The sequence below is a fragment of the Capricornis sumatraensis genome, chromosome 7, assembly GCF_032405125.1.
Source record: "Capricornis sumatraensis isolate serow.1 chromosome 7, serow.2, whole genome shotgun sequence".
In the NCBI taxonomy this organism is placed as follows: Eukaryota; Metazoa; Chordata; class Mammalia; order Artiodactyla; family Bovidae; genus Capricornis; species Capricornis sumatraensis.
In genome coordinates, this window is record NC_091075.1 from 8913616 (window position 1) to 8940078 (window position 26463).

At 36.7% G+C, this 26463-nt stretch overlaps 1 protein-coding gene across 1 annotated transcript in view; it reads right to left on the reverse strand.

Moving 5' to 3' along the window:
* Nucleotides 1-3803: 3803 nt before the first annotated feature.
* MYOZ2 (myozenin 2) overlaps nucleotides 3804-26463 on the reverse strand; it is a 36459-nt gene continuing 13799 nt past the window's right edge. The window contains exons 2-5 of the mRNA XM_068975633.1: nucleotides 24511-24680; nucleotides 19309-19438; nucleotides 12126-12309; nucleotides 3804-4038 (exon numbers count right to left, since the gene is read on the reverse strand). Coding sequence (XP_068831734.1) covers nucleotides 3804-4038; nucleotides 12126-12309; nucleotides 19309-19438; nucleotides 24511-24680 — 719 coding nt within the window. The remainder of the gene's footprint in view (nucleotides 4039-12125; nucleotides 12310-19308; nucleotides 19439-24510; nucleotides 24681-26463) is intronic.

Sequence of the window (26463 nt, forward strand, 5' to 3'; positions counted from 1 at the left end):
AAATAATTTTGAGGTTGAAGTTATTTCTGAAGGAGAAGTTATAAATTATGAGTTCTTAGAGCATATGTTTTAGATTCAGACTCACCAAGTTCTTCCACTTTGGAGCTAGTATTAAGCTAGTCACTCTAGTTCCCTGAGGCTCACTTTTCTAGCACAAAATGGAGATTATTTATAATACAGTTCTCACAGGATAATCACAAAAATAAAATGATGTTAAAAATACAGGGAATTCCCTAGCAGTCCAGTGGTTAGTACAAGGTGCTTTCACTGTGATGGGCTGGCTTCAGTCCCTAGTTGGGAACTAAGATCCTGCAAATCTGTGTGGTATGGTGCAGCCAAAATAAATAAATATAATATTTTAAAATACACATTAGCCTTTATTAGGCTTTTTTTTTTCAAAATACCCACTACACTGTTAAGTAGTGAGTATAGTGCCTGGCATTTAGTAGTCCATCAGCAAATGCTATTTTTATTCATTTTCTTTTAACTTTTTTAACCTTTTTTTCTCTTCTGTTTCATTTTCCATATGTACAAACGTGGGTGGAAAAAAATGCCAGTCTTTCGCTGTTCTGAAAAGGCTATCATATTTCTTCAGACTTAAAAAGATTTAGCTGCTTTTCAGGTCATTGAAAAACCCATTCAAAATTCCTTTCAAATTTTAATTGTGTAGCAACCAGAGTGTGAAATTTGGCATTTCTAAAGGTGTCAGACAGCTGAATTCGAATTAATAGACACTTCCCAGGAAAGGAAGAAATACAATAGTGAGCAGAGAGTTATTCCATTATTTTCTAACCAATTAAAAAAAATACTATAAAAAGTTAAAATTTTCCTTTATGAAATGGAGAATACTGTTCTATAGCTAACATATTTAATTGCTGGTCCCCTTTTGGTGATTGTCGGAGTGGTGACCCTGAGCATAGAGTTTAACTACTTTGAGATAATTATAATAACATAATAAAATTTCAGTGTAATGAAAAATAGCATTTTGAATTGCTAATAAAGAACTAAACCATTTCATCAAAATACATAATAGGACTAATTCTTTTTCTTTTTAAAAAGATTAAATTAAAAAAAAGCATGAAGGTTCTCTGATATCTAGAGTTTATTACAGATGCCAACACTGTTATTTTAAAACAGGTAAACGGGGAATTCCCTGGCAGTCCAATGGTTAGGAATCTGTGCTTTCTCTGCCAAGGGCCCAGTTTCAATCTCTGGTCAGAGAACTAAGATCGCACAAGCTTGCTTGGTGTGGCCAAAAAAATATAAGTGAAATGAGTAAACACCAACATAAAACTAAAATAACTTAAAGATATATTTTAAATAAAACTTTAATTCCCTACAATGATAATATGTATAAGATATATTGATATTGTTCCTTTCTAGAGATTGCATTTCTCATACGCATTTTTTTTTTTTTTTAATTTCTCTGCTTTCAAGATTGAAGATCATCAAAACAACTGTTGCAGGAAGGGGGACCCCTTCCAGGGCCTGAAACTGGACCCTTGTCTAACACTGAGAAATGAATTATCTGAGGAGACACATGTGCTGACAAAGCAAGAGATTTTATTGGGAAAGGACACTTGGGTGGAGAGCAGTAGGGTAAGGGAACCCAGGAGAACAGCTCTGCAGTTTAGGGTTTTATGGTGATGGGATTAGTTTCAGGGTGGTCTTTGGCCAATCATTCTAATTCAGAGTCTTTCCTGGTGGCGCAGGCAGCGCTCAGCCAAGATGGATGCTAGCCAGAGGGATTTTGGGAAGTGGATGGACATGCGGTGTCTCCTTTCGACCTTTCCTGAACTCTTCTGGTTGGTGGTGGCTTATTAGTTCCGTATTCCTTATCAAGATCTCTTGTCATAAACCAACTCATGCAAATGGTTACTATGGTGCCTGGCCAGGGTGGGTGGCGTGCACCACCAGGAAAGACTGAATTAGAATGATTGGGCAAAGACCACCCTGAAACTAATCCCATCACCATAAAACCCTAAACTGCAGAGCTGTTCTCCTGGGTTCCCTTACCCTACTGCTCTCCACCCGAGTGTCCTTTCCCAATAAAATCTCTTGCTTTGTCAGCACATGTGTCTCCTCGGACAATTCATTTCCGAGTGTTAGACAAGAGCCCAGTTTCGGGCCCTGGGAAGGGTCCCCTTCCTGCAACACAACCACCAATTTCAGCATTAAAGTCAAAGAAAGAAAGAAAGTGAAGTCACTCAGTCGTGTCCAACTCTGCGACCCCGTGGACTGTAGCCCGCCAGGCTCCTCTGTCTGTGGGATTCTCCAGGCAAGTACTGGAGTGGGTTGCCATTTCCTTCTCCAGGGGATCTTCCCAACCCAGGGATTGAACTTGGTTCTCCTGCATTGCAGGCAGATGCTTTATCCTCTGAGCCACCAGGGAATCCCATAAAGCCTACAGCACCCAGTATTCCCAGGCTGTCTCCCATCCAAGTACTAAACAGGCCCAACCCTGCTTAGCTTCCGAGATCAGACGAGATCGGGCGCGTTCAGGATTACATACTTTTATAAATATGTGATGTTGCTACATGGCATTTTCATTACTCTGTTGTGCACTTTCCTTCCAGTCTCCTAAATTTAATCTGGTAGGTAGTTTTCTGTGTATGAGACCTTTATTCTCTGATATAAACATCTACCACAGAACTTTTAACTGAATTGAAATGGGAAGAATTGGTATTTATTTCTTTCCAACTCCATGTTGTATATTCAATCATATTTTAAAATATACCTATAACTTTATATTAGAGTCTTTTATACTAATATTTTCATATATTTATGACAGAAATGTGCCGTATTACATTCAAATGCCCTTGTTTTCTTCCATTTCTTGCTTTTGTTTTATGGCATATACTCCCTAGAGCTTAAGGATTTGAGCAGAATTTAAAGATTCAGCAGAGAAAGCTGCTAATTCAAATTACGCACTTGTTCTCTCCTTCATATTCATACTTATTTATGTGTCTATTAGCATGTGTCTTGTTATTACTCTTCTAAAAATGTATTCATGAAGTTGAACCTAAACAACACACAACATTAGGATTTGCAGAACTTGAATTCCAAGTTTACCTTGGTCATGAAAACTACAATAGTACGACGTTCTTTGAGTCATTTTCTCTCCATATTGTTGATTTAATACTAGACAACAATAATAACCCAATTGAACTCTGGAGACTGTCATCTGGAATAATTATATGATGATTCAAAGCATGTTGAAAAATACAAAGCAGTTTCAAAGTTCTAAGAAATTTGAAATTTTAAGAAAGACTATTGAAAAGACTTCATCTAGACAAGTTATTTTATCATGGAAGCTTGTCAGAAAAGAAGAACCCAACCCTTTCTCCATCAATAATGCTTGTATATCAACTTCTATAGCTTTCATCCCTTAAATAAAACTCTGAATTAATCTAAATATTTTGTGCTGTATTTTGATTCTAGATCCATCTAAAAACTTTATTCAGGAATAGCTTATATTAAAGGCAACAAAGATGAAACCCTTTGTTGTCAGTAACTTTTCTGGATTTTCCCAGTGTGGAGACCGGATTGTTTAACCAAGCAGTAACAAGATTATGAGTAAAGACAAGTGAGTTAAAAGTTTTTGTTTCTTTTTTTTAATAAGATTTTGAATTGTTTATTAGATTTTGATCTGAGATTGAAATTAAATGCCATAAAAGGAAAATTGCTAAATTGCTATTAAATTATTGCTACTAATGAAGAGTGTTAGTGGCTTTGCCAGTGAGTAGAATAATAATACAGCAACATTTATATTCAGAGGTTTTTGTCGCACATACAACTTTCTTTTATAGGTCTTCTGATTCTGGTATGGTGTTATCCTCTGTAGGTTCAGTTGTTATAACTATAGGAATATTCTCAGATATCCATCCCTTTGGAGTCCTATTAAAGGACCGTCTGCCAGAAAGAGGATTGGTAAAGGCCATGAACCTGGGATCTGTTAGAAGTAGTAGGTCAAAATCTGGAACCTTGAATTTAACCATTTTTGATGCTTTTTCAAAACCTCCAAATGGGGTGGCAACTCTGTGAGGAGTGAAAAGAAAAAGAATAAATTAATATTCAAATTTATTTGCTAGAAAATAGAAAACAATTTAATGCATGATCTTATGGGGCGTGTTGTCATGTTACAGTCTTACTAGGGTTTCAATTTTTGGCCTCTGAAATAAGTGTTTCCATTCAAGGACCATGCCTTTATGATAAAACAGATATTTGATAATGAATTTGTGTAAAGACCTTTTGTATGTACGCTTAGTTTTGGACTGAACTATTCTGTTCCCTGGACGCTGAGTCATCACAAACATTTCTTGCCTTCCTGCTTTTGCTAACAATGTTATACTTGCTTATTTCCTCTGGGGGAGGAAAAGAAAAAAAAGGTATTTCCTCTGTGCCTCCTTTCCACCTGTATATATCCTGTGGCCTTTAAATTTTAACTTCCCCCTCGATCCCTGGGTCGGGAAGATCCCCTGGAGAAGGAAATGGCAACCCACTCCAGTACTCTTGCCAGGAGAATCTCATGGAGGGAGGAGCCTGGTAGGCTACAATCCATGGGGTCGCAAAGAGTCGAACACGACTGAGTGACTTCACTTCACTTCACTTAACTACCCCAAGCCCTCACTCCCTTTCTTAACCAAATTCCTATAGCATTGATTGTTTTATGTTAGTCTTATAGTGCATCTGTTAATAATATGGCATTTGGTATTGTCAGCTTCTATCTTTCAGAATATGATTTGGTTTCGGTCATCTGTGAATTATAAATTCTTTAAGGGTAAGAAATATATCTTTGCATTTTTCTGGTTGTGCCACAAAAACATCGAAATCCTACTCATCTGAAGAAAGTCCACCTTCCTTATCTTGGCATTCAAGATGTCATGTAACAGTCTAGCTTTTTTTGATTCAGCCATTAATTATTGATCCAGTGCCAGGCACATTTCTAAATGCTGAACATATGGCAGTGAGCAATGTAGTCAGAGTGTAAGGTTTTATATTTCTAGTGAAAGAGATAGACAAAAAATAAACATGTAAGTTAATTATACTTCAATAAAAATAATGATTTTTAATTTTTAATAAAATTTTTAATAAAACACTAAACATACAGACAAACATTCAGTAATAAGAGCTATGAGAAATTTAAAATAGGGTGATACGATAGAGCATAACTGAATGACTAGATAGGGAGAAAAGACTTCTCTGAAGAGGTGACATTTAAACTGCCATCTGAAGGTCAGAAGTTAGCCATGGACAATATAACAGAAGCACTTCAGCATTTCAGATAGAGTAGCTAATACAAAGAATCTAAGGCAGAAATAATGTTGACCTTTTCAGAAATGAGAGAAAGCCTGTGTTGCTAGACAGGTAAGTGAGTGGGATGGTAGAAGGGAGAGAGGACGGAGGGGTAGATTATGTGGAATTTTGGCCAATAAGGAACATGGATTTCATTCTAAGTGTGAAGGGAAGCCATTGAAAACTTAAAAAGGTCAGTTTTCATTCCATTCCCAAAGGCAATGCCAAAGAATGTTCAAACTACTGCACAATTGCGCTCATCTCACACGCTTGTAAAGTAATGCTCAAAATTCTCCAAGCCAGGCTTTAATAGTACATGAACCGTGAACTTCCAGATGTTCAAGCTGGATTTAGAAAAGACACAGGAACCAGAGATCAAATTGCCAACACTTGCTGGATCATAGAAAAATAGAGAATCTCAGAAAAACATCTAATTCTGTTTCATTGACTACACTAAAGCCTTTGACTGTGTGGATCACAACAAATTGTGGAATATTCTTCAAGAGATGGGAATACCAGACCACCTGACCTGCCTCCTGCAAAACCTGTATGCAGATTAAGAAACAACAGTTAGAACCGGATATGGAACAACAGACTGGTTCCCAGTTGGGAAAGGAGTACATCAAGGCTGTATATTGTCACCTTGCTTATGTAACTTATATGCATAGTACATCATGAGAAACGCTGGGCTGGATGAAGCACAGCCCAAATCAAGATTGCTGGGAGAAATATCAATAATCTCAGATATGCTGATGACACCAGCCTTATGGCAGAAAGCGAAGAGAAACTAAAGAGGCTCTTGCTGAAGGTGAAAGAGGAGAGTAAAAATGCTGGCTTAAAACTCAACCTTCAAAAAACAAAGATCATGGCATCTGGTCCCATAACTTCATGGCAAATAGATGGGGAAACAATGGAAACGGTGACAGACTTTATTTTCTTGGGTTCCAAAATCACTGCAGATGGTGACTGCAGCCATGAAATTAAAAGATGCTTGCTCCTTGGAAGAAAAACTATGACCAACCCGGACAGCATATTTAAAAGCAGAGACATTACTTTGCCAACAAAGGTCCATCTAGTTAAAGCTTTGGTTTTTCCTGTGGTCATGTATGAACGTGAGAGTTGGACCGTAAAGAAGGCTGAGAGCCAAAGAATTGATGCTTTTGAACTGTGGTGTTGAAGAAGACTCTTGAAAATCCCTTGGACTGCAAGAAAATCAAATCAGTCAATCCTCAAGGAAATCAGTCCTGAATAACCATTGACAGGACAGATGCTAAAGCTGAAACTCCAATACTTTGGCCACCTGATGCTCCAATACTTTGGCCACCTGATGTGAAGAGCCGACTAATTAGAAAAAGACCCTGATGCTGGGAATGATTGAAGGCAGGAACAGAAGGGAATAACAAGAGACGAGATGCTTGGATGGCATCACCAACTTAATGGACGTGAGTTTGAGCAAGCTCCAAGAGATGGTGAAAGACAGGGAATCCTGGCGTGCTGCAATCCATGGGGTCGCAAAGAATTGGATAAGACTGAGCAACTGAACAACAAAAACAGGAGCAGTATAACTTGAGAAAATTTTAATAAAGAATACTCTGGCACCTGTTACTGTGTGAACAAGTATAGGTGGACAAGAATGAAAGAAGAGATATGGTACCAATTCAGGTGAGAAATGATGATAGCTTAGATTTCATGTGTTTTCCTTGAAGAAGTGGGTGGTTTCAGGATGTGTTCTACAGGTAGGGTCAACAGGATATGCTGACAGATTGGATGAAAATTGTGAGGGAAATGTAAAAATCAATGATTATTCCATGGTTTAGAGTTTCAGTAGCTCACTGGTAGAAGGCAAGGAGAAACAGGTTTGGTATTTGTGTGTGTGGAAAAAAATGACTTTGACATTGTAGTGGAAAGGTCAGTCCTGCTAATTTTACCCTATACACTTTTGTTTAGTCTTTGTTCCAGTCAAACTGATATACTGCTTGCTCTTCACCTTGTTGGAGAAGGAAATGGCAACCCACTCCAGTGTTCTTGCCTGGAGAATCCCAGGGACAGAGGAGCCTGATGGGCTGCCATCAACGGGCTCCCACAGAGTCAGACACGACTGAAGCGACTTAGCAGCAGCAGCAGCTTCTCCCTCTGCTCTCCAACGTCATTGCGTTTACTCACTCATTTTTCTCTGCCTGGAGTGCTCTGACCATCATTACTGACATTTCTAAATCCCCTTTAAGTTTTAAGTATGTTCTTTAAGTAATTTATACTTAAGTAGGAAATGGCAGCCCACTCCAGTACTCTTGCCTGGAAAATCCCATGGAAGGAAGAGCCTGGTAGGCTACAGTCTATGGGGTCACAAAGAGTCGGACACAACTGAGCGACTTCACTTCACATTTGATATTTAATTTTATTCTTGAAGCTTTCCCTGATCTCCCACAGCCAGAACTAAACTCTTTCTCCCTAAGTTTCCATGAACTCTATTTTTACCTCCCTGTAACCTCATTTTCCTTCTTTCATTATATTCAATAGTCTGTCTGCCTAATTTCTTATCAGACTACACTCCAAGAAGACTGGAATTCTCTCTGATATATCTTTATATCTTGCTCAATATATGTAACTGTTTAATGTATTTTGCCTGGACGATCCTCATAAACATTTGGACAATGGAATTGGCAGGACTATAAATTCTCCAGTATTGTGGAGATCATTTTAAAGCCTAGAAGAGATCTGATTTTCTTTGACGCTCAATCACCTGTGATCTTTCTTGAATATCTTAATTTCTGGATGATAATAGTAAGGGACTATGGAGTCTAGTAAAGTAAGGCGGAAATGAATGATGGACTTTGAAAAATGAGATGGCTTTGATGTGTGGACCTGAAGCATGATTGAAATAAGTAATAAATGAAAAAATTAAAGATAAAATGTGGTAGTGAGATGCTTGAAATTTAGATTTTGAAGATGATGCAGATATTGGTCGGCTTCCCTGGTAGCTCAGTGGTAAAGAATCTGCCTGCAATGCAGGAGACCTGGGTTCGATCCCTGGGTTGGGAAGATCCCCTGGAGGAGGGTCTGGCAATCTACTCCAGCACTCTTGCCTGGAGAATTCCATGGACAGAGGAGCCTGGTGGGCTATAGTCCATGAAGTCACACAGAGTCAGACATGACTTGAAGTGACTAAGCAGCAGCAATAGCATAGATATTGGTAATGGCAAACTTTAAGGAAAGTCAGTAGTGACTAAGATGGGATTGAGAGAGAGATCCTTTAAAGCAATACAGTCAAGGACTTAAAAGGGCTGAGAATTCAGTGAATCATTTAACCCACCAAAAAGTGATAACAGGAATAGTCCTTGGGAAAAAGACTGAGACCCAGATAAAATCTTCAGTGTCCACAGGGTAGATAGGTGACCTCAATGATGGCTATAGCACATGTAACTGTGTCATGTATTGGACTGGCCAAAAATTTTGCTCCTTTAGGGTTTCCATAAGATGTTACAGAAAAACCTGAAAGAATGCAGGTTTTGGCCAATGCAGTAATAGTATAGAATCTCATGTCTTGCTATGTGTGATTAGTTGCTCAGTCGTGTCTGACTCGTTGCAACCCCTTGGACTGCAGCATGCCAGGCTCCTCTGTCTATGGGGATTCTCCAGCCAAGAATACTGGAGTGGGTTGCCATGCCCTCCTCCAGGGGATCTTCCCAACCTAGGGATCAAACCCATGTCTTCCACATTCCAGGCAAATTCTTTACCATAAGTGAAAGTGTCAGTCACTCAGTCATGTCTGCTGTTTTCTACCCCGTGGACTGTAGCCCACCAGGCTACTCTGTCAATGGAATTCTCCAGGCAAGAATACTAGAGTGGGTAGCTATTCCGTTATCCAGGGGATCTTCCTGAGCTGGGGACTGAACCAGGATCTCCTGCGTTGCAGGCAGATTCTTTGAGCCACCAGGGAAGTTCTCATGTCTTATTGGCCCATAATTTTCTTGTCTTCTAGTTGTTTTTTTTTCCTGAAGAACAGTATGTTTTACTTTCTGTTGCATCTTTTCTCAAGATGGCTGGCCTCTTAAAATATTTCCCCAAATCGCTGTGGAAAATATGGATAACAACAGATCAGTGAGTAATGCAGTAACCTCAGTCTAATGGAGGATTTCAGCAATCATATCAGTAGAGTCTTTCATGTCTAGGGCCTAAAACCATTACTCTGGGGGTGAGAGAGATTGGTTAGGAAAAGAACTTTAAGAATTTAAATGATCAGTCAGGTGCTTTGTGATCATTAAACTTCAGAAGACATAGTAATAATGAAAGCTAATACGTATCTACAGTGCTGTGCACCTGTTCTGTTAGTATGGAAATCACCTTGTGATCTTGTTAAGCTACAGATGCTAATTCAGTCAATCTAGTATGTGTCCTGAGATTCTTCATTTTTAACCAGTTCCCAGGTGATGCCAGCACAACTGGTCTCACCACACTTTGAGTACCAAGGCTTTACATGATTGTCTCATTAAATTCTCAAAACAACTATTTGAGTTGATTATTTTTCCATCCCCTTTTAATAGATGAAACTGAAACACAAATAGTTACATGAGTTACCCAATGTCACCCACCTAATAAGGTATAGAATCAGAATTTAAACCCAGGTTATTCAGACTCACTGAAGCCTGCTCTTCTATACTACCATTTGTTGTATCCCTTGGACATAATTCTTAAGGAGTATTGGGCCTTCTGAGATTGTTTCTAAGTAGAGAAGTATATTGAGGACTCACATCTGTGATATAAGTGAGTGATTTAATGTCCCACATTTTGTTATTTGATTTAGTGGATTGAAGTCATTAAGAGTCAAATTTGACTCACTGCACAAGTAAAACTTCATATTCTTGGATGTTCAAGATGTCCAAGACAATGTTTTGTCATTTTGGAAGTTTACCATTATAAACCTATAATTAGTTCATTTGTTGGTTCATTCGCTTACTCATATAAAAAAGTTGCATGTGTGTGTGCTCGGTTGCTTCAGTCGTGTCCGACTCTTTGTGACACTGTGGACGATAGCCCGCCAGGCTCCTCTGTCCGTGGGATTCTCCAGGCACAAATACTGGGAGTGGGTTGCCATTTCTTCCTCCAGGGGATCTTCCTGAGCCAGGGATCAAACCCACATATCCTGTGTCTTCTGCATTGACAGGCAGGTTCTTTACCACTAGCGCTACCTGGGAAGCCTGATTATATCTAGACACTCTGCTATATGCTATGAATTCAAAGATGGAAAGATTGTAGTAGGTCTTAATTTCAATGAACTCACAAACAAGAAAAGAGAGAAATATAAGCGGGCTGTGGGGGAACACGTCATGGACTAAGATAGTTACTTAGAGGGAACATTTTCCTGAATACAGAGGAACTTAAGGTAAAATTTAGAGCCTGGGATCTGATCTAAACACTTTTGTAGGGCACAGTGCAAAATGAAAACTTGGGACTCTTTGTTTAAAGCTTGTGAGGAATTTCAGACTTTAAAGCAAAAGTTTAAATCAGCTATGGCCTTTTTAATTGTGGGGCCCCCTGCAATTGCACAAGCCACACATCCAAGGGAGTATAAGAGTATATTGTTATCCATTGGATATAAGAGGCTGGAGTTGAATATTATCAGATTTAGGGTGAATTTGCTCAGTTAACCTTGTATTTGGAGAAGGCAATGACACCCCACTCCAGTACTCTTGCCTGGAAAATCCCATGGATGGAGGCGCCTGGTAGGTTGCAGTCCATGGGGTCACGAAGAGTCAGACACGACTGAGTGACTTCACTTTCACTTTTCACTTTCATGCATTGGAGAAGGAAATGGCAACCCACTCCAGTGTTCTTGCCTGGAGAATCCCAGGGACAGAGGAGTGGTGGGCTTCTGTCTATGGGGTCGCACAGAGTCGGACACGACTGAAGCGACTTAGCAGTAGCCACCTTATATTTATTAATTCCAAAAATCACTTTTATTCTTATATTTATTTTTTCTGAATTAAATGAAGAAAGAAATGTTCTTCTGCCACTGAAATCAAATATTTGAGTTTGGTATTTAGTTCATTAGCTTTTCCCTTTTCATTCAGTATGTTTTGTTTTTCCCTCTTAATTTTTGGGTCACTTTCTTCTGTAAATGAAAACATTCCCATCTATTTCATCACCCATCTCCTACCTCCTACCACTTATCCAGTGAAAGATTATTGTTTCAAAAGCAGAATTTTCTTTTCTTTGGCACCATTTGAGACTGTATCCTGTTTGTTTAAATTTTTATTGCCTTCGGACACAAAGTAAACTTTTTAACCGAAATGTTAAGCATTCAGAGTGTGAGAATATTTGTAAGATTTTTAAGATCTCTGAAAATAGTTTCAAGTTTTATTCAGTTAGAAAAGCAAAAAATTCCACTGAAAGATTTGGAATATTCTGCTAAAAAATAACTGTGCATCTCTGTAATTCCCATAATATAATTTCTTTGAACACAGATCTGACTTAAAATGATTTTTTACAGTTTGTCATCTATGTAGTGACTAACAAGATTGTTTGGAGCAACACATAAACTAATATCAACCTTCACATTAGAAATCAATATTAAAATTGCTTTTTAAAATGTTGGAGATGATCTTACAACAATGATAGTTTGTGATTCATAGCCTTCATTTTTATACTAAAAATGTACCATATTAGTAATACTGCAAAAAATGAGTCTTTGCCTAGGCAGAGATACTATATATTGCTTGTAGTTTTTCAGTTTTTTTTTTTTTTTTTCCCTACCAGGGGATTCAGTTCTCCATACTGTGATATAACAGCCTTTGTATTGCATGCTGAAGTATCATCCAGGGTAATTGAATTACCTGTTAAAGCTCCTGTAATCAGGCAATTCTGCCTTTCCTTCAGGCTTGAAAAATTTAGGGTATAAAGCTTCTAAAAGCTCCGGATCATTGCTAATGGCCTGTTCCCAGGGCGACTGGTAGTACTTAGGGACAGCTGTGGTGTTGAATCTTTCAGGAGGAATTTCCTTCAGTGGTCCAGAATATCCTTTGGAAAAATATTGCAAGAATAAGTAAACACAGAGTACCTGAGAGTTACTAAATTCCACCTAGCATTTTACCATGTTTAATTTTTCCTGCAGGGGTAAATTTATGAAGAATGCATTCTTTTTTGGAGAGGGCAATGGCACCCCACTCCAGTACTCTTGCCTGGGAAATCCCATGGATGGAGGAGCCTGGTAGGCTGCAGTCCATGGGGTCGCTAAGAGTCGGACACGACTGAGTGACTTCACTTTCACTTTTCACTTTCATGCATTGGAGAAGGAAATGGCAACCCACTCCAGTGTTCTTGCCTGGAGAATCCCAGGGACAGAGGAGTGTTGCGCTTCTGTCTATGGGGTCCCACAGAGTCAGACACGACTGACGCGACGCAGCAGCAGCCCCAGCAGCAGCATTCTTTTTATGATCTCTCAGAAAAGAGTAGTCTGACAGCGTTAGACATTTTTAAATCCCTTTAAATTTATGGAATTTTCAAAAGAAACCACTTAGTGTTTCATTTTACCAAATTATAAGTATATATTTGTTCAGTGAAGCTATTAATTGTGCACCTTACATTAATTTATACTAGACCTTATATACCACAGTTACTGCATTAATTTAGAAACTAGGTTCTGCAAAAATATCAATAAAGACAGATCTCTCTCCCCTGGGAGCTGATTCTTTATAGGTAGTGTTCAGGTGTTGACTATCTAAAATTGCTGCGTGCTTACATGTGGCTAAATTGCTTCAAGTCGTGTCTGACTCTTTGGACCTCAGCCCTCCAGACTCCTCTGTCCATGGAATTCTTTAGGCAAGAATACTAGAATGGGTTGCCATGTCTTCCTCCAGGGCATCTCGTGATCCAGGGATCAAATCCACAACTCTTATGCCTCTGCATTGGCAGGCAGGTTTTTTGTTTTGTTTTGTTTTTACCACTAGTGCCACCTGTGAAGCCCAATTTTTAATTTTTTTTTTTGTCCTTGCATGTGGGATCTTAGTCCCCAACCAGGGATCGAACCAGTGCCTGCTCCTTTGGAAGTGTGGAGTCTTAACCACTATTGTCAGGGAAGTTTCAGGAATACTGGAGTGGGTAACCATTCCCTTCTCCAGAGGAATCTTCCCAACCCAGGGATCGAACCCAGATCTCCCACATTGCAGATGGACTCTTCACCTTCTGAGCCATCAGGGAAGCCTGAAATTGCCGAGTGGCCTGTCAAATGTTCAAGCTTCAGAATGGTGAAGTAGCTCGTCTCCACTGTCTTCATCAGGCCCTTCTTATTCCCTGATGTGCCTATCCTTTGTTTATTTCATTCCTGAGGATTTCTAACCTAACTTTTCCGCTTCCAGTCTTATCTCCTCAATTTATTCTTCTCACATGAGCTAGAAGTTTTCTGAAAGTATCATTTAAATATCACACAATTCCTGGCATAACTGTGAAACCATTTTCACATACATTAAGTGACATTCTTCAGGTCTTCAAAGGCAGAACTGTTTACTTTCCAGCTACACTACCTTACTGCCTAGTTATCTCTTTTACACAGTTCTCTCTTCTGTCATATCAGAACTTCTGCTATGCAGTCACTCCTGCTTTTAGGTTTCCATGATGCTCTTTTCCTTCTCTAAAATGTTTTCTCTTTTATTATGTTAAACCATGCCTGACCTTTTTATACACTAAAAATTAGTTTCTCTTTCTCAAAAACTCTTGATTATTCCACATATAGGCAGCTATTTGTTTGTAGTAATTTAATTTTCTTCTGATTGTCTCCAGGATCAAATGGCAGTCTCTTCAGTAGGCTGCTTTACTCTGCTTAGGAAGTTTAATTTATATATTTGGCTTTAATTGTGACCTACATATTGATGATTCCAAGGTTTGTTTTTTTATCTTGATGCTCTTCTATTCAGCCACCTATTACACTCATCCAAATTACTATTCCCCTAACATCCTTTATAATCTGTCTAGACCTACATGCAGCTGTTTTCCGATACATTCTGCTTCTTTCTGTATATTGATCATAGCAAATGTTATCACTATTCTTAGATATCTAAGACAGAAGCACTGTCTTAAACAATCTTTCATTCCCACTAAAAATCACTAAGTATTACCAGCTATACTTAAGGATTTCTTAAATAAGCTTCTCAACTTTGCAGTTTCTGACTCACCATGGGCACCTACTGAAAATGTTGATAATGGATTCTTCCTTCCAGAGACAGGAGGTCTCAGATATGGCTTACACATTTAATGCAAGTGATTTGCAAACAGAACACTGGGAAGTAACTGTTCAAGCAAATTCTCTCTTTCCTTCTTCTCATTTCCATACCTGGTTCAGGCCCTGTACATATCTCGCCTAGGCTTTCATAGTAACCTTTGCTAAATTCGGATAATCTATAGTTTGTACTCTGAATTTGTTGTACTTTTCAACTCATCAACCAAGAAGGAAGGATCCATTACTCTTGCTTCATTGCAAGCCATCTGATAACCTTGAAACTCTCCCTTTTCTTAGTCTATATTGCAGACAAGCCCTAATATTTAATAATTGAATATTTAAACTTTAAGTAGCTATATGAATTTATACTTCCAAAATTTCTCTCTCTATATATATATATTAGAATATATGTATGTGTTTGTGTGTAAATATACATAGATTATTCCCGATAGTAAATAAAATATACATATGATATTGAAGTTTGTATGGCAGAGAGAAAATGAGACTACAGATATAGCATGGACATTTGTCCTGTGTCCCTGTCTATGAGTTCCTTGAGGGTAGAACTTTTTTATTCTTTTTGAAATTTCATAGTTTATAATCAGTTTAGTTGCTCAGTCATGTCCGACTCTGTGCGACCCCATGGACTGCAGCACGCCAGGCTTCCCTGTCCATCACCAGCTCCTGGAGCTTGATCAAATTTATGTCCCATCAAGTTGGTGATGCCATCCAACCATCTCATCCTCTGTCATCCCCTTCTCCTCCTGCCTTCAATCTTTCCCAGCATCCTGCCTTCAATCTTTCCCAGCATCCCTTTGCATCAGGTGGCCAAAGTATTGGAGATTCAGCTTTAGCATCAGCCCTTCCAATGAATATTCAGGACTGATTTTCCTTGAGGATTGACTGATTTGATCTCCTTGCTGTCCAAGGGACTCTCAAGAGTCTTCTTCAACAAAACGGTTCAAAAGCATCAATTCTTCAGCTCCCAGCCTTCTTTATGGTGCAACTCTCACATCCATACATGACTACTGAAAAAGCCATAGCTTTGACTAGATGTACCTTTGTCAGCAAAGTAATGTCTCTGCTTCTCAATATGCTGTCTAGGTTGGTCATAACTTCTCTTTCAAGGAGCAAGTGTCTTTTAATTTCACGGGTGCAGTCACCATATGCAGTAATTTCAGAGCCCAAGAAAATAAAGTCTGCCACTGTTTCCACTGTTTCCCCATCTATTTGCCATGAAGTGATGGGCCTGGATGCCATGATCTTAGTGTTTTAATGTTAAGTTTTAAGCCAGCTTTTTCACTTTCCTCTTTCACCTTCACCAGGAGGCTCTTTAGTTCCTCTTTGCTTTTTGCCATAAGAGTGTTGGCATCTGCATATTGGAGGTTATTGGTATTTCTCCTGGCAATCTTGATTCCAGCTTATGCTTCATCCAGCCGGGCGTTTCACATGATGTACTCTGCATATAAGTTTAATAGGCAGAATGACAGTATACAGCTTTGATGTACTCCTTTCTCAATTTTGAACCAGTCTGTTGTTCCATATCCGGTTCTAACTATTGGTTCTTGACCAGCATACAGATTTCTCAGGAAGCAGGTAAGGGGATCTGGTATGCCCATCTCTTTAAGAATTTTCCACAGTTTGTTATGATCCACACAAAGGCTTTAGAGGAGTCAATGGAGCAGAAGTAGATGTTTTTCTGGAATTGTCTTTTCTATGATCCAGCAAATGTTGCCAATTTGATCTCTGGTTCCTCTGCCTTTTCTAAATCCAACTTGACCATCTGGAAGTTCTTGGTTCATGTACTGTTGAAGCCGAGCTTGAAGAATTTTGAGCATTTCTTTGCTAGCATGTGAAATGAGAGCATTTGTGCAGGAGTTTGAACATTCTTTGGAATCACCTTTTTTGGGGAATGGAGCAAAAACTGACCTTTTCCAACCCTGTAGCCACTGCTGAGTTTTCCAAATTTGCTGGCATATTGAGTGCAGCACCTAACAGCTTCATCTTTTAGAATTTGAAATAGGTCAGCTGGAATTCCATCACCTCTAGTAGTTTTGTTCATAGTGATGCTTCCTAATGCCCACTTGACTTCACAATCCAGGATGCCTGGCTCTAGGTAAGTGATCACACCATCGATTCATAATAATCGATGATTATTGATTCATAATAAAACTTTTAACTTAGTAATGGAAGTACCATATTGAATCAACATAAACTTTTCTATATGTCTTCTCTTCCTATTAAAAAACCTTACCATTCCACACATTAGATAGCAGGAGGTTACAGTATAGTGGTTGGAGCTTAAAGAAAATATATATAGTCTATTATGTATTAGAATCGCTCAGTCATGTCCGACTCTTTGCGACCCCATGGACAGTAGCCTGCACCAGGCTCCTCCATCCATAGGATTTTCTAGGCAAGCTGGAGTGGGTTGCCATTTCCTTCTCCATGGAATCTTCCCGACCTAGGAATCAAACCCAGGTCTCCCACATTGTTAGATGCTTTACCATCTGAGCCACCAGGGGACCTATTATGTATTAGGTATATAAAGATGGGTAAGGAAAGGAAAAATTTTAACTCATTATTTTATTGTATATTAGGGACTACACTCACATTCTCACATTTAATTTTCACAACAACCATGTGCAGTGAGATTTATTTTCTTTATTTTACAGATTGAAGAAACAGACTCAAAGATATTTATTTTCTTTCTCAGCACAGTAGTAAAGTGGGCATGGATGAAAGGATCCAGCAGCTTTATTGCTGCTGTCCACAGTGGTGATGGGACTTACTTTTGCCTTACCTGATCACAAATTATGGGGGGACAGGATAAAAATTTATTATTTATTTAAATAAAAAGTAAGAATAATTTGATTTTGCTCATTTAAGAGCAAGGAAAAAATGATGGGATGTTGACTGTGTTTGGCACTCAGGACACCTCCGTGAAAGTCCTTGTTCTGCATGGCATCCATCAGCTTTTACCTTTCATCCTTCTTCACTTTTGCTTCTGAGCTTGGCTGTACAAACTTTCACTTTCATTTGATAATATAAATTCAATTAATTTTACCATTTGAGAGACTACTAGTAACTAAATACTAAAGGAGAGAGAACATTGAAGGAACACATGTTTTTGTTATGGAGTATTGAAAAAAAGGGTAAACTTCTGCCACTGTAGTATGTTTTTATTAAAAGAGGGCTTGATTAATTTAGATTCATTTAGAGATGGTTCATTTATTGGACTGTTTTCTTAAAATCCCAGCATACTGTCTTTAGTAACAGCTGTAATATGTTGAACCATTAATTTGGTTCAACCATAATTTCGGTTCAACCAAAAAATAATAATTTTTTTTCCTATTCTCAGTTGTCCGTGTATGCAGTCATATTAAAAGAAAAAAGGAGATCACAGGTTGAACCCAGACCCATCAGATTCTAAAGTTTGTTTTTGCCACATGACCTTAATGTTGTATGTGTAGAACCTGTTGCCTGCTCTTCTGTCATAAAAAAAGCTATATGAAAGCTATTTGAGAATTTTATTACAATGCTTTACTTCAGAATTCTATGTATTCTAATTGTGTATTTGGTTTCCTTCAATATTACTTTGTCTATCAATACATTTTCTCATTGTGTTCTGTAAGAATGTCCTAATAAATCTAAGCTCATCAGTGACTGACATTCAACTTACTTTTAAATAAGATTTAATATTATACAGTTATTTTACTTATATATTTTCAAAAACACTATGCTATTTGAGAAGGTTCATCAGAAGTACTCTTGATAAATTTACTATTTACAAAAATATGACACAGGCATTGCTAATTTCAGTATAAAAGTAGTTGAAAATTTTATAAATCTACTGTATACATTACTCCTGAGGAAAAACTTAAAGGTATTTACTTTAAGTTATTTTGGAAAGATATTGTCTAAGTAGAGCAGATAATTTTTCTGATTTAATATTTCAAAACCTAACAATATTTCAAATAGCATGTACTGGTTTGAATAAACATTTACTTATTTTTTGGACTTCCTCATAGCTCAGTTGGTAAAGCTCAGTTGCAACATAGGAGACCCCAGTTTGATCCCTGGATTGCCAAGATCCCCTGGAGAAGGAAAAGACTACCTACTCCAGGATTCTGGCCTGGAGAATTCCTGGACTATGTGTATATTCCATGGGGTCTCAAAGAGTCGGACACAACTGAGCAACTTTCACTTTCACTTTACTTATTTTTTAAGATAATAAACAAATATACAATATTAGAGGATTGCATTTAAAGCCCTGTGAGAGAGCAGAAAATAACAAAAGCAATCTCCACAAGGTCACTCACATGAGACATCTGTGAGTTTGGTATCAGAGCTGGATTTAATTCTTGATCAGTTAGTGTTGGCTTCTAGCTATTCACAACCTCAAGTTCTTAAATGAGGATTATAGTTGGTAAAATGAGGATTATAATAACTGTCATAATTATTACTAAATTAAAGAAGATAAATACATATAATAGTATTTCATAAATTACACAGTTCTATACAAATAGGATTTCAATATAATTACAAACAAACTTAATTTTTAGTATAATAAACAATTGCCAACAAAACCTTGGGCCATCTGAAAGAACATAAGACTCCTGTAAATGTGTTACTAAACTCGTCTAGGTCTAATCTTTACATTTGTCCTGAACTTATCTACAAAGTAGGTATATAATGTGAAAAGCTGTATCATTCAGACCCCATTTACTAAAGACTCCAAGTGACTTGAGTCATATTTATGTGCATAGCAGTTTTATTATTCTGTTTGTAAGGGGATTAATTACCTGGTGCAATGTTTTCTGGATTTGGGGGACTTCGTGGATCCGGGGTGTTAGGAGGAGTAAATGGTGCTTGCTGTGAACCACTTTCCAAGTTGATTCCATCCAGTTTCTCATTCTGCATGGCAATATTGTGCTGTATTTGATCAAAAGTAAACTCAACTGAAAACTCAAAAATGTACACTAATAGGACATATCATATGTGCAAGACGCCATTTGTATACTTGGAATTTAAATATAATGCCAATTCATTGTTACATACTGTCTTAATAATTTATATGGTACCGAGTTGAGTAATTGAATGAGAAATTTTACTGATATCAATCTAAACTGTTTTATGATGACAGTCTACTTAATAATAATTAATTAAACCTTACTGTGTGCCAGGCACTGTGTCCAGGGCTTTATATCAATTATCTAATTTACTATTCACAACATATCCATAAGATAAATCTATTTAGTTTTTAAGTCTTTACTGATTTAATATCATATAACATACTTGCCAAATACACAACTTAGTCATTGTTACATTATTAGTTTGCTTATAGTTGGGATTTAATTATATTCTTTAATATGACTTGTTTTAAAGTTAAATCTGAAATATGGACATCAGTCATGTATAACAAAAAATATTTTCATTTTAAGCTGTATAAACTTGTAGAAGGAAGAATTGGGGTTTCTAAAAAATAAAATATTTAAAAGAGCGTTTGTCTAAAGTTTTAGGTGAATTTGCTTTACTGTTATAATTTAGGATTTATTTTATGGCAATATAGCACTGTAAAAACAGTCAATTGATTTTTAACAGAGAAGAACAGACATTGTAATAGGTTATATCCTCAGATGTATAGCTAGGATTTACCTCTATAATAAAATATTGTTTTAATTATACATGAGAGATACATATGTTTTAAAAGAAGCCGATCTATTCAAGTGCATAAGGTCAAATCATCTTTTAACTTTATAAAGAAAAATTTACTGAAGGCCATAGCAAATAAACATCAATTTTGAGTTTTTCCTGTGTGAAATAAGCCAAACATATTTTAAAATATTTTTTATTTCTGTATTTATTTATAAAATGATAAAGTATACTTTTGCAATTTAATAATTATTTAACTTTATAGAAATGTGAATATTTCATACTAAAATCCAAATGCTTACAATAACTAAAGATCATAAATTAAGGCCTCACCTGACAAAATTATGAAAAGAATAAAGTTTATCCCATTTTCAGCCTTCACCCACCCACAGCCACTCTCCTTACATTCTCCTTACATTCTCCTTACATTCTCTCTTTTACATTCACCTTATTCTAGGCAGCACCCTGGTAAAGTTGCTGTGGAAATGAGCAGGGCAGTGTTGATAGTTGTAAGCTGACGTGGGGACATGAAAGAAGGCATGCAAGGTAACATTAACTAGGTGAGTATGGGTCTTGATTACTGGCCATAAGAGTTTGCATTTTATTCAATAGGCAAAAAGAAACAATTTCTAAAGATGAATAGTGCTGTACTCAAATACATCAGTTTTTAGTGTTTTGAATTTAGTTATTATCTTAAGTATTCAATTTAATTGACTTGGTTAATAACTTTTTTCACTTCTGAACCTTCACCACTTCTTAGAAAAAAAAAAGAAAGTCTTGCTAAGTTTAATTATAAATAAAAGCCAGCTGAGATACATATAGAAAGTTTAATTGTACCATGCATTAAAATTACTTTTTCTAAGTTACTGTCCATGAAATGAGTTTCACCTAAACTTATAAATCATTCTACCTACATTAATTTAAAAATTGTGATACTAACCTCCTTTACAGGAAAATCAACGTTTTCTAGCTAGTCATTAATTATCAGGAGACACTCAGTACCTCTGTTTGTCATTGTTAAGTATACAAGGAAAGCCTTATAATAGTTGGGTAGTGACTTATTTTAGTTATGATAGCCTTAAATGATTTTTATAATGTTATTTTTTGAACAAAATATATATTTTTTTGAACCTCACTGTATTTAGTTACATCTTATTTCAGAATTACTTTTTACAGTATATTTCCCCTTTTCCAATATTATATAAGATTTCTAAAGATTTTTTTAAGTCTTTATTGAATTTGTTACAATTTGCTTCTGTTGTTTATGTTCTGGTTTTTTGGTCGTGAAGCATGTGGGATTTAGCTCACCGACCAGAGATCTAACCCATGCCCCTTGCATTGGAAGGTGAAGTCTTAACCCCTGGGCCACCAGGGAAGTGCCTCCAAGGAATTTTAAAAGTGCTTAGTTACTGCAAACATATGTAGTTTTAACTGTAAACTGTGGATTTTTTTTTTCTTAGTTCCTTGACCAGAGATTGAGTCTCCTGCATTGGAAGGCAGATTCTTTTTTATTGACTGCTCTTCATTGCTTTTGCATGGGCTTTCTCTAGTGGTGGCAAGTGGTGGGCCAGGTCTGGGGAGGGGGGCGGCTACTGTTTGTTGCCCTGTGTGGGCTTCTCACTGCAGTGGCTTCTCTTGTTGCAGAGCACAGGCTCTAGGCATGTGGGCTTCAGTAGTTCAGCACACAGCCTTAGTAGTTGCTGCTCACAAGCTTGGTTGCTCCACAGGATGTGGAATCTTCCCAGACCAAGGATTGAACCCATGTCTCCTGCCTTGGCAGGCAGATTCTTATCCACTGTACCACCAGGGAAGTCTGTGGATTGTTTTGAATAATATCCTTTTGTGGTAACTTATAGAAAGGAATTTTAATTATGATGAATTTTCTCTTGTATGCTTATTTTCTTCATTCCTTTTTGTATGTGTATGTGTAAGAAGTTATCAGTTCATGAACTAGGACTTTGAAATTGGCATGTGTAGCAAGCAATGTATCTTCGTTTTATCTTAAAAATGCATGTTTTCTGTTGTTATTTGTATCATAAGAAGGTTTGTGTGGCTTGAATTTACTAGTTTCTCAGCAAGAGAATAAGCTGTGCTTATTTTTTTAATTATACTTAATATTTAAATAGATGGCATTGATTACCAAAGAGTTGGTTTATATTTTCATCTAATGATCTCCTGAAATTATAAGAAATACATAAATGTAAGTTAAATAATTATTTTGACAATATCTAAAGCTCAAGGGAAGCAGTAAAATATTATTTCAGAAAATGTAGTCAATAACATTAATTTGATATAAATCATATAAAGATGATTCAAGAACTAGATTCTAAGTAAATCATTGTTTTCTATTTATCAATGTTATTTTGTCCCTCCATCACTAGACAAGGGCTGTGTTAATTTATGTTTGAAATCCAAGCATAGTCTCTAGAGCATAGTAGGCAATCAATAAATTTTTGCTGTAAGTATAAATAAATGAATGGGAATAGACCCAAACCTAATATCATCTTCTAAATTTCTGTCATATTATTAATGCTTGCTCAAAGTTGCAGTCTAAAGCCTTGATAAAAGCAAATGTGTCATCAAATTTCATCAGACTTCAGAGTATATTGTGTAACTCAGTGACAGGTGACTTCATTCCCTATAATATTATTGTGTATTATTTTATGCTACTTATTAGTATTTAATTGTTTCAGTATATTCAGTATATGTTCAAATATTTCAGTACAGATGTTTGGGACTATTTAGTTCTCAATCTTCTAGGAATGCTGGAAAAATATTAAGACATATTCTTATATATTTTACCTATGACCAGAATGTTTGACCATAGATATATAAGATTATTGTCAATAATTTGAAATACTAGTGATAAGAGAATATGTTGTATTCTAATGGACATTTTAAATCTTATACCTTCTTTCAGAATTGTAATTAAAGCATTATACTTAGAGATATAAATGTTAGTTATGAAAACTGGATTTATTCAGATGTCTAGACTTGTAGATAACTTTTCAAAGAATTTCCATTAAGGCACTATATTTCATATTATTCTTCAAAGCTACCTCTCTATTGTCATTATCCATCAGATGAGCCAGAGGTTATTTTAGGTTCATACTGTATTTGCTGCAGACATTTTCTGATAAGAGGATACTGAGCTTAATTACAGGATACCATAGCATTACATTTATCCATGACTTCAAGTGAAAATCTTCCTTCATTAAATGTAAATACTATGGTTGAGTAAAATTTGATGTCTAACTGAATTCATAATTATAACTAGATTCAATTATGGATGTTGAAAGATGCTCATTAATGTTAAAAAAACTGTTTAAGATGTTCTCTAACCATTTATTGTTAAGCAGATCATAACAAGGGAAATAGAAATTTCAAGAATGAGTAAAATTTTAGGGTTTGTGAGTGCAAATGTTAGTTCTGTAGTGTGTTTTAGTAATTATGATAAAAGATCAGTGAAACTGGTCTGTTTGCTATAAAGAATTCAGCTGTTCATTCAAAACAGCTTACCAGTGATGGTAGTTGGAAAGCTTTCAGGTTTAAATTCATGAGTAAACTTTTCATAGCTATAGAAAGAAACCCTTAGTTAAAAAAAAAATATTGTTGTAGTCTCCACCATCTCCTATAGTGCAGTATTCCTTTTTGATTCTTCTTACTGGTATTTTATTTTTAAAATATTTTCCTGAAGCTAATCGTTTTTCAATTATGAACTTCTTCCTCTAAAATTTCTCTGAATGACAATTTAAAAGAATATGGTATTCATGCAATATGTAAAATATAATTTAATGAGTTTGTTTGTTTTAACTTTTGGTCGATGGGAACTGTTGTCCAAAGAGTTTTATCCACATCGATTTTATTGTCAGTGAGTACCAGACTTCTCTATACAACGTGGAATGGATACTTTGAAAGGAGATCAGCTGTGCCTAGTTCCCAGGCATCTTTCAATGCCAGGATGTTTTCAGCGAATAAAATGCTTCTACTTGCTTTATAGAGCACCGTGTGCTTTGGAATTGTTTCCATCCCAAACATTTAACCAGTGGTGATAAGATACGGAAACTTGTAGTTCCATCAGTCTCCACTCCCTCTCCCTCCTCTTAGCAGAACAGACCAGTTCTTCAGTGCCAAATCTACAAACATGCAGTGTCTCTACTGAACCAAAAAGACACTCATATCAGGCATAATATTCGTTTATCCACCTAAATTACTCATTATCATGAAAAAAAGTGTAACAGAATCAATGAAAAGAAAATTTGTAAAATACTCATTTGGGAATTTAATAATACATATACATTTAGAAATGCTGCCCGTTTATTTAGATAACCATATTATCAAGTTATACCTACGTTTATTTGTGCTTTAGTTTCATACCGGAAGTTTTCAAATGTGTATTTGTCAGATCTTCTTTGTCGCATCTTAAATAGTCTGGCACCACGGTTACTGAGATGGGATAATTCTTCCAACATGATGTCTCTGGGGATGCTGACTTTTTTGCCCAGGTGCATTACATCTACATCTGTAAAACAATATTCATGTGCATGAAAAACCCTAAGGTAAGCATTTTTAAATGCTCTGCTAAATTTCATAATTTACCATCTGTTATATGCTAAATAGGCTTCCCTGGTGGATCAATAGTAAAGAATCTGCCTGCCAATGCAGGCAGAGAAGGCAATGGCAACCCACTCCAGTACTCTTGCCTGGAAAATCCCATGGACGGTGGAGCCTGGTAGGCTGCAGTCCATGGGGTCGTGAAGAGTCAGATGCAACTGAGCGACTTCACTTTCACTTTTCATTTTTATGCATTGGAGAAGGAAATGGCAACCCACTCCAGTGTTCTTGCCTGGAGAATCCCAGGGACGGCGGAGCCTGGTGGGCTGCCGTCTATGGGGTCCCACAGAGTTGGATACGACTGAAGCGACTTAGCAGCAGCAGCAGCAGCCGCCAGTGCAGGAGACGCTGGTTCCATCCCTGTGTAGGAAAGATCCCCTGGAGAAGGAAATGGCAACCCACTCCAGTATTTCTGCCTGGAAAATTCCATGGACAGAGAAGCCTGACAGGCTACAGTCCATGGGGTCACAAAAGAGCCAACACAACTTGTTAACTAAACAACAATATGCTAGTATAGTGACTAAAATAGAGTCTCTTTACTCAGACTGCCTTGGGTTAAATCCTGGGTCTACTACTTTCTAACTGTATGATCATAGGTATGTTGCTTATTTTTTTGTAAACCTCAATTTTCTTATCTCTAAAGTGGGACTAATAATAATAATATTACTGCATAGGTTTTATGTAAGGATTAAATAAAATGTTTCTTATCAAACAGTATCATACCTGGCACATAAAAGAGTGAGTAAAGTTTAATGACACTATTAATTTATTCTTTTCTTATTTAGTGACTTATCAAACAGTACCACTCATAGTTCTGTTCATAAGCTCTGTTTGACTCCCAGCATTTTTATGTATCAGTTTGAACTGTCTCCATTACAAGAATGCTTATGCTTTGACTCCTGCCACCCATTTCTCTGTCAGAATACTATTAATTCTGTATCTTGCATCAAGGAGCCTAACATAAAGTAGGTAGGTGATAAGTATTGAATAATCCTTCTCAATCCAGTTTATGTGCCATTTCTGTCAATTCCTTCTCTAAAATTTCTATTCATAATTATTTATGCCTTTTCTGTATTCTCATAGCACTGAATCAATATTACTTGATTCCATTTTACTTATTCTGTGATTTGCATTTTCTTTATGTTTTTGTCTTTGTGTCCTCCATGCCTTAAATAGAGATGTTCAGTAAACAACTATTATTTTCTGTTTCTAGTACTGAAGGACTTTTCTGAAATCTCAAAGAACTAAAACCCCTCTACTTGCTCCTTTAATCAGAAATGCTTTTTTTTGTTAACACACAGAGTTCCTTTGCCACTGTGGACTGCTGTTAAATGCAGAGAAGAAAAATTGGACCATTTGTAAAATAAATATTCTGGAAGATTGGGACAACATTTTCTGATGTTACAAATTAACCCTAATAATTAGGCTTTTTGAGGTCTTTAGGGATAAAATGATAAAATTGCTTATAAATTTTCTCCCCATTTTGCTTTGAAGAAATCACTTTGCTTATATATCTTGATGTTACTAGAAGAGGCACTCTGCTAATTATAAAAATTGTAATATCAAGACTTCTGTTTCTGTGAAGATAGAATAGATCTACTTTTCCCTGTACATTTACTAAGTAAAACTAAAAATCCTGGACATTAGTATAAAATAAACATAAGACTAAAAGTTGGAGGGAAGAAGGCAGC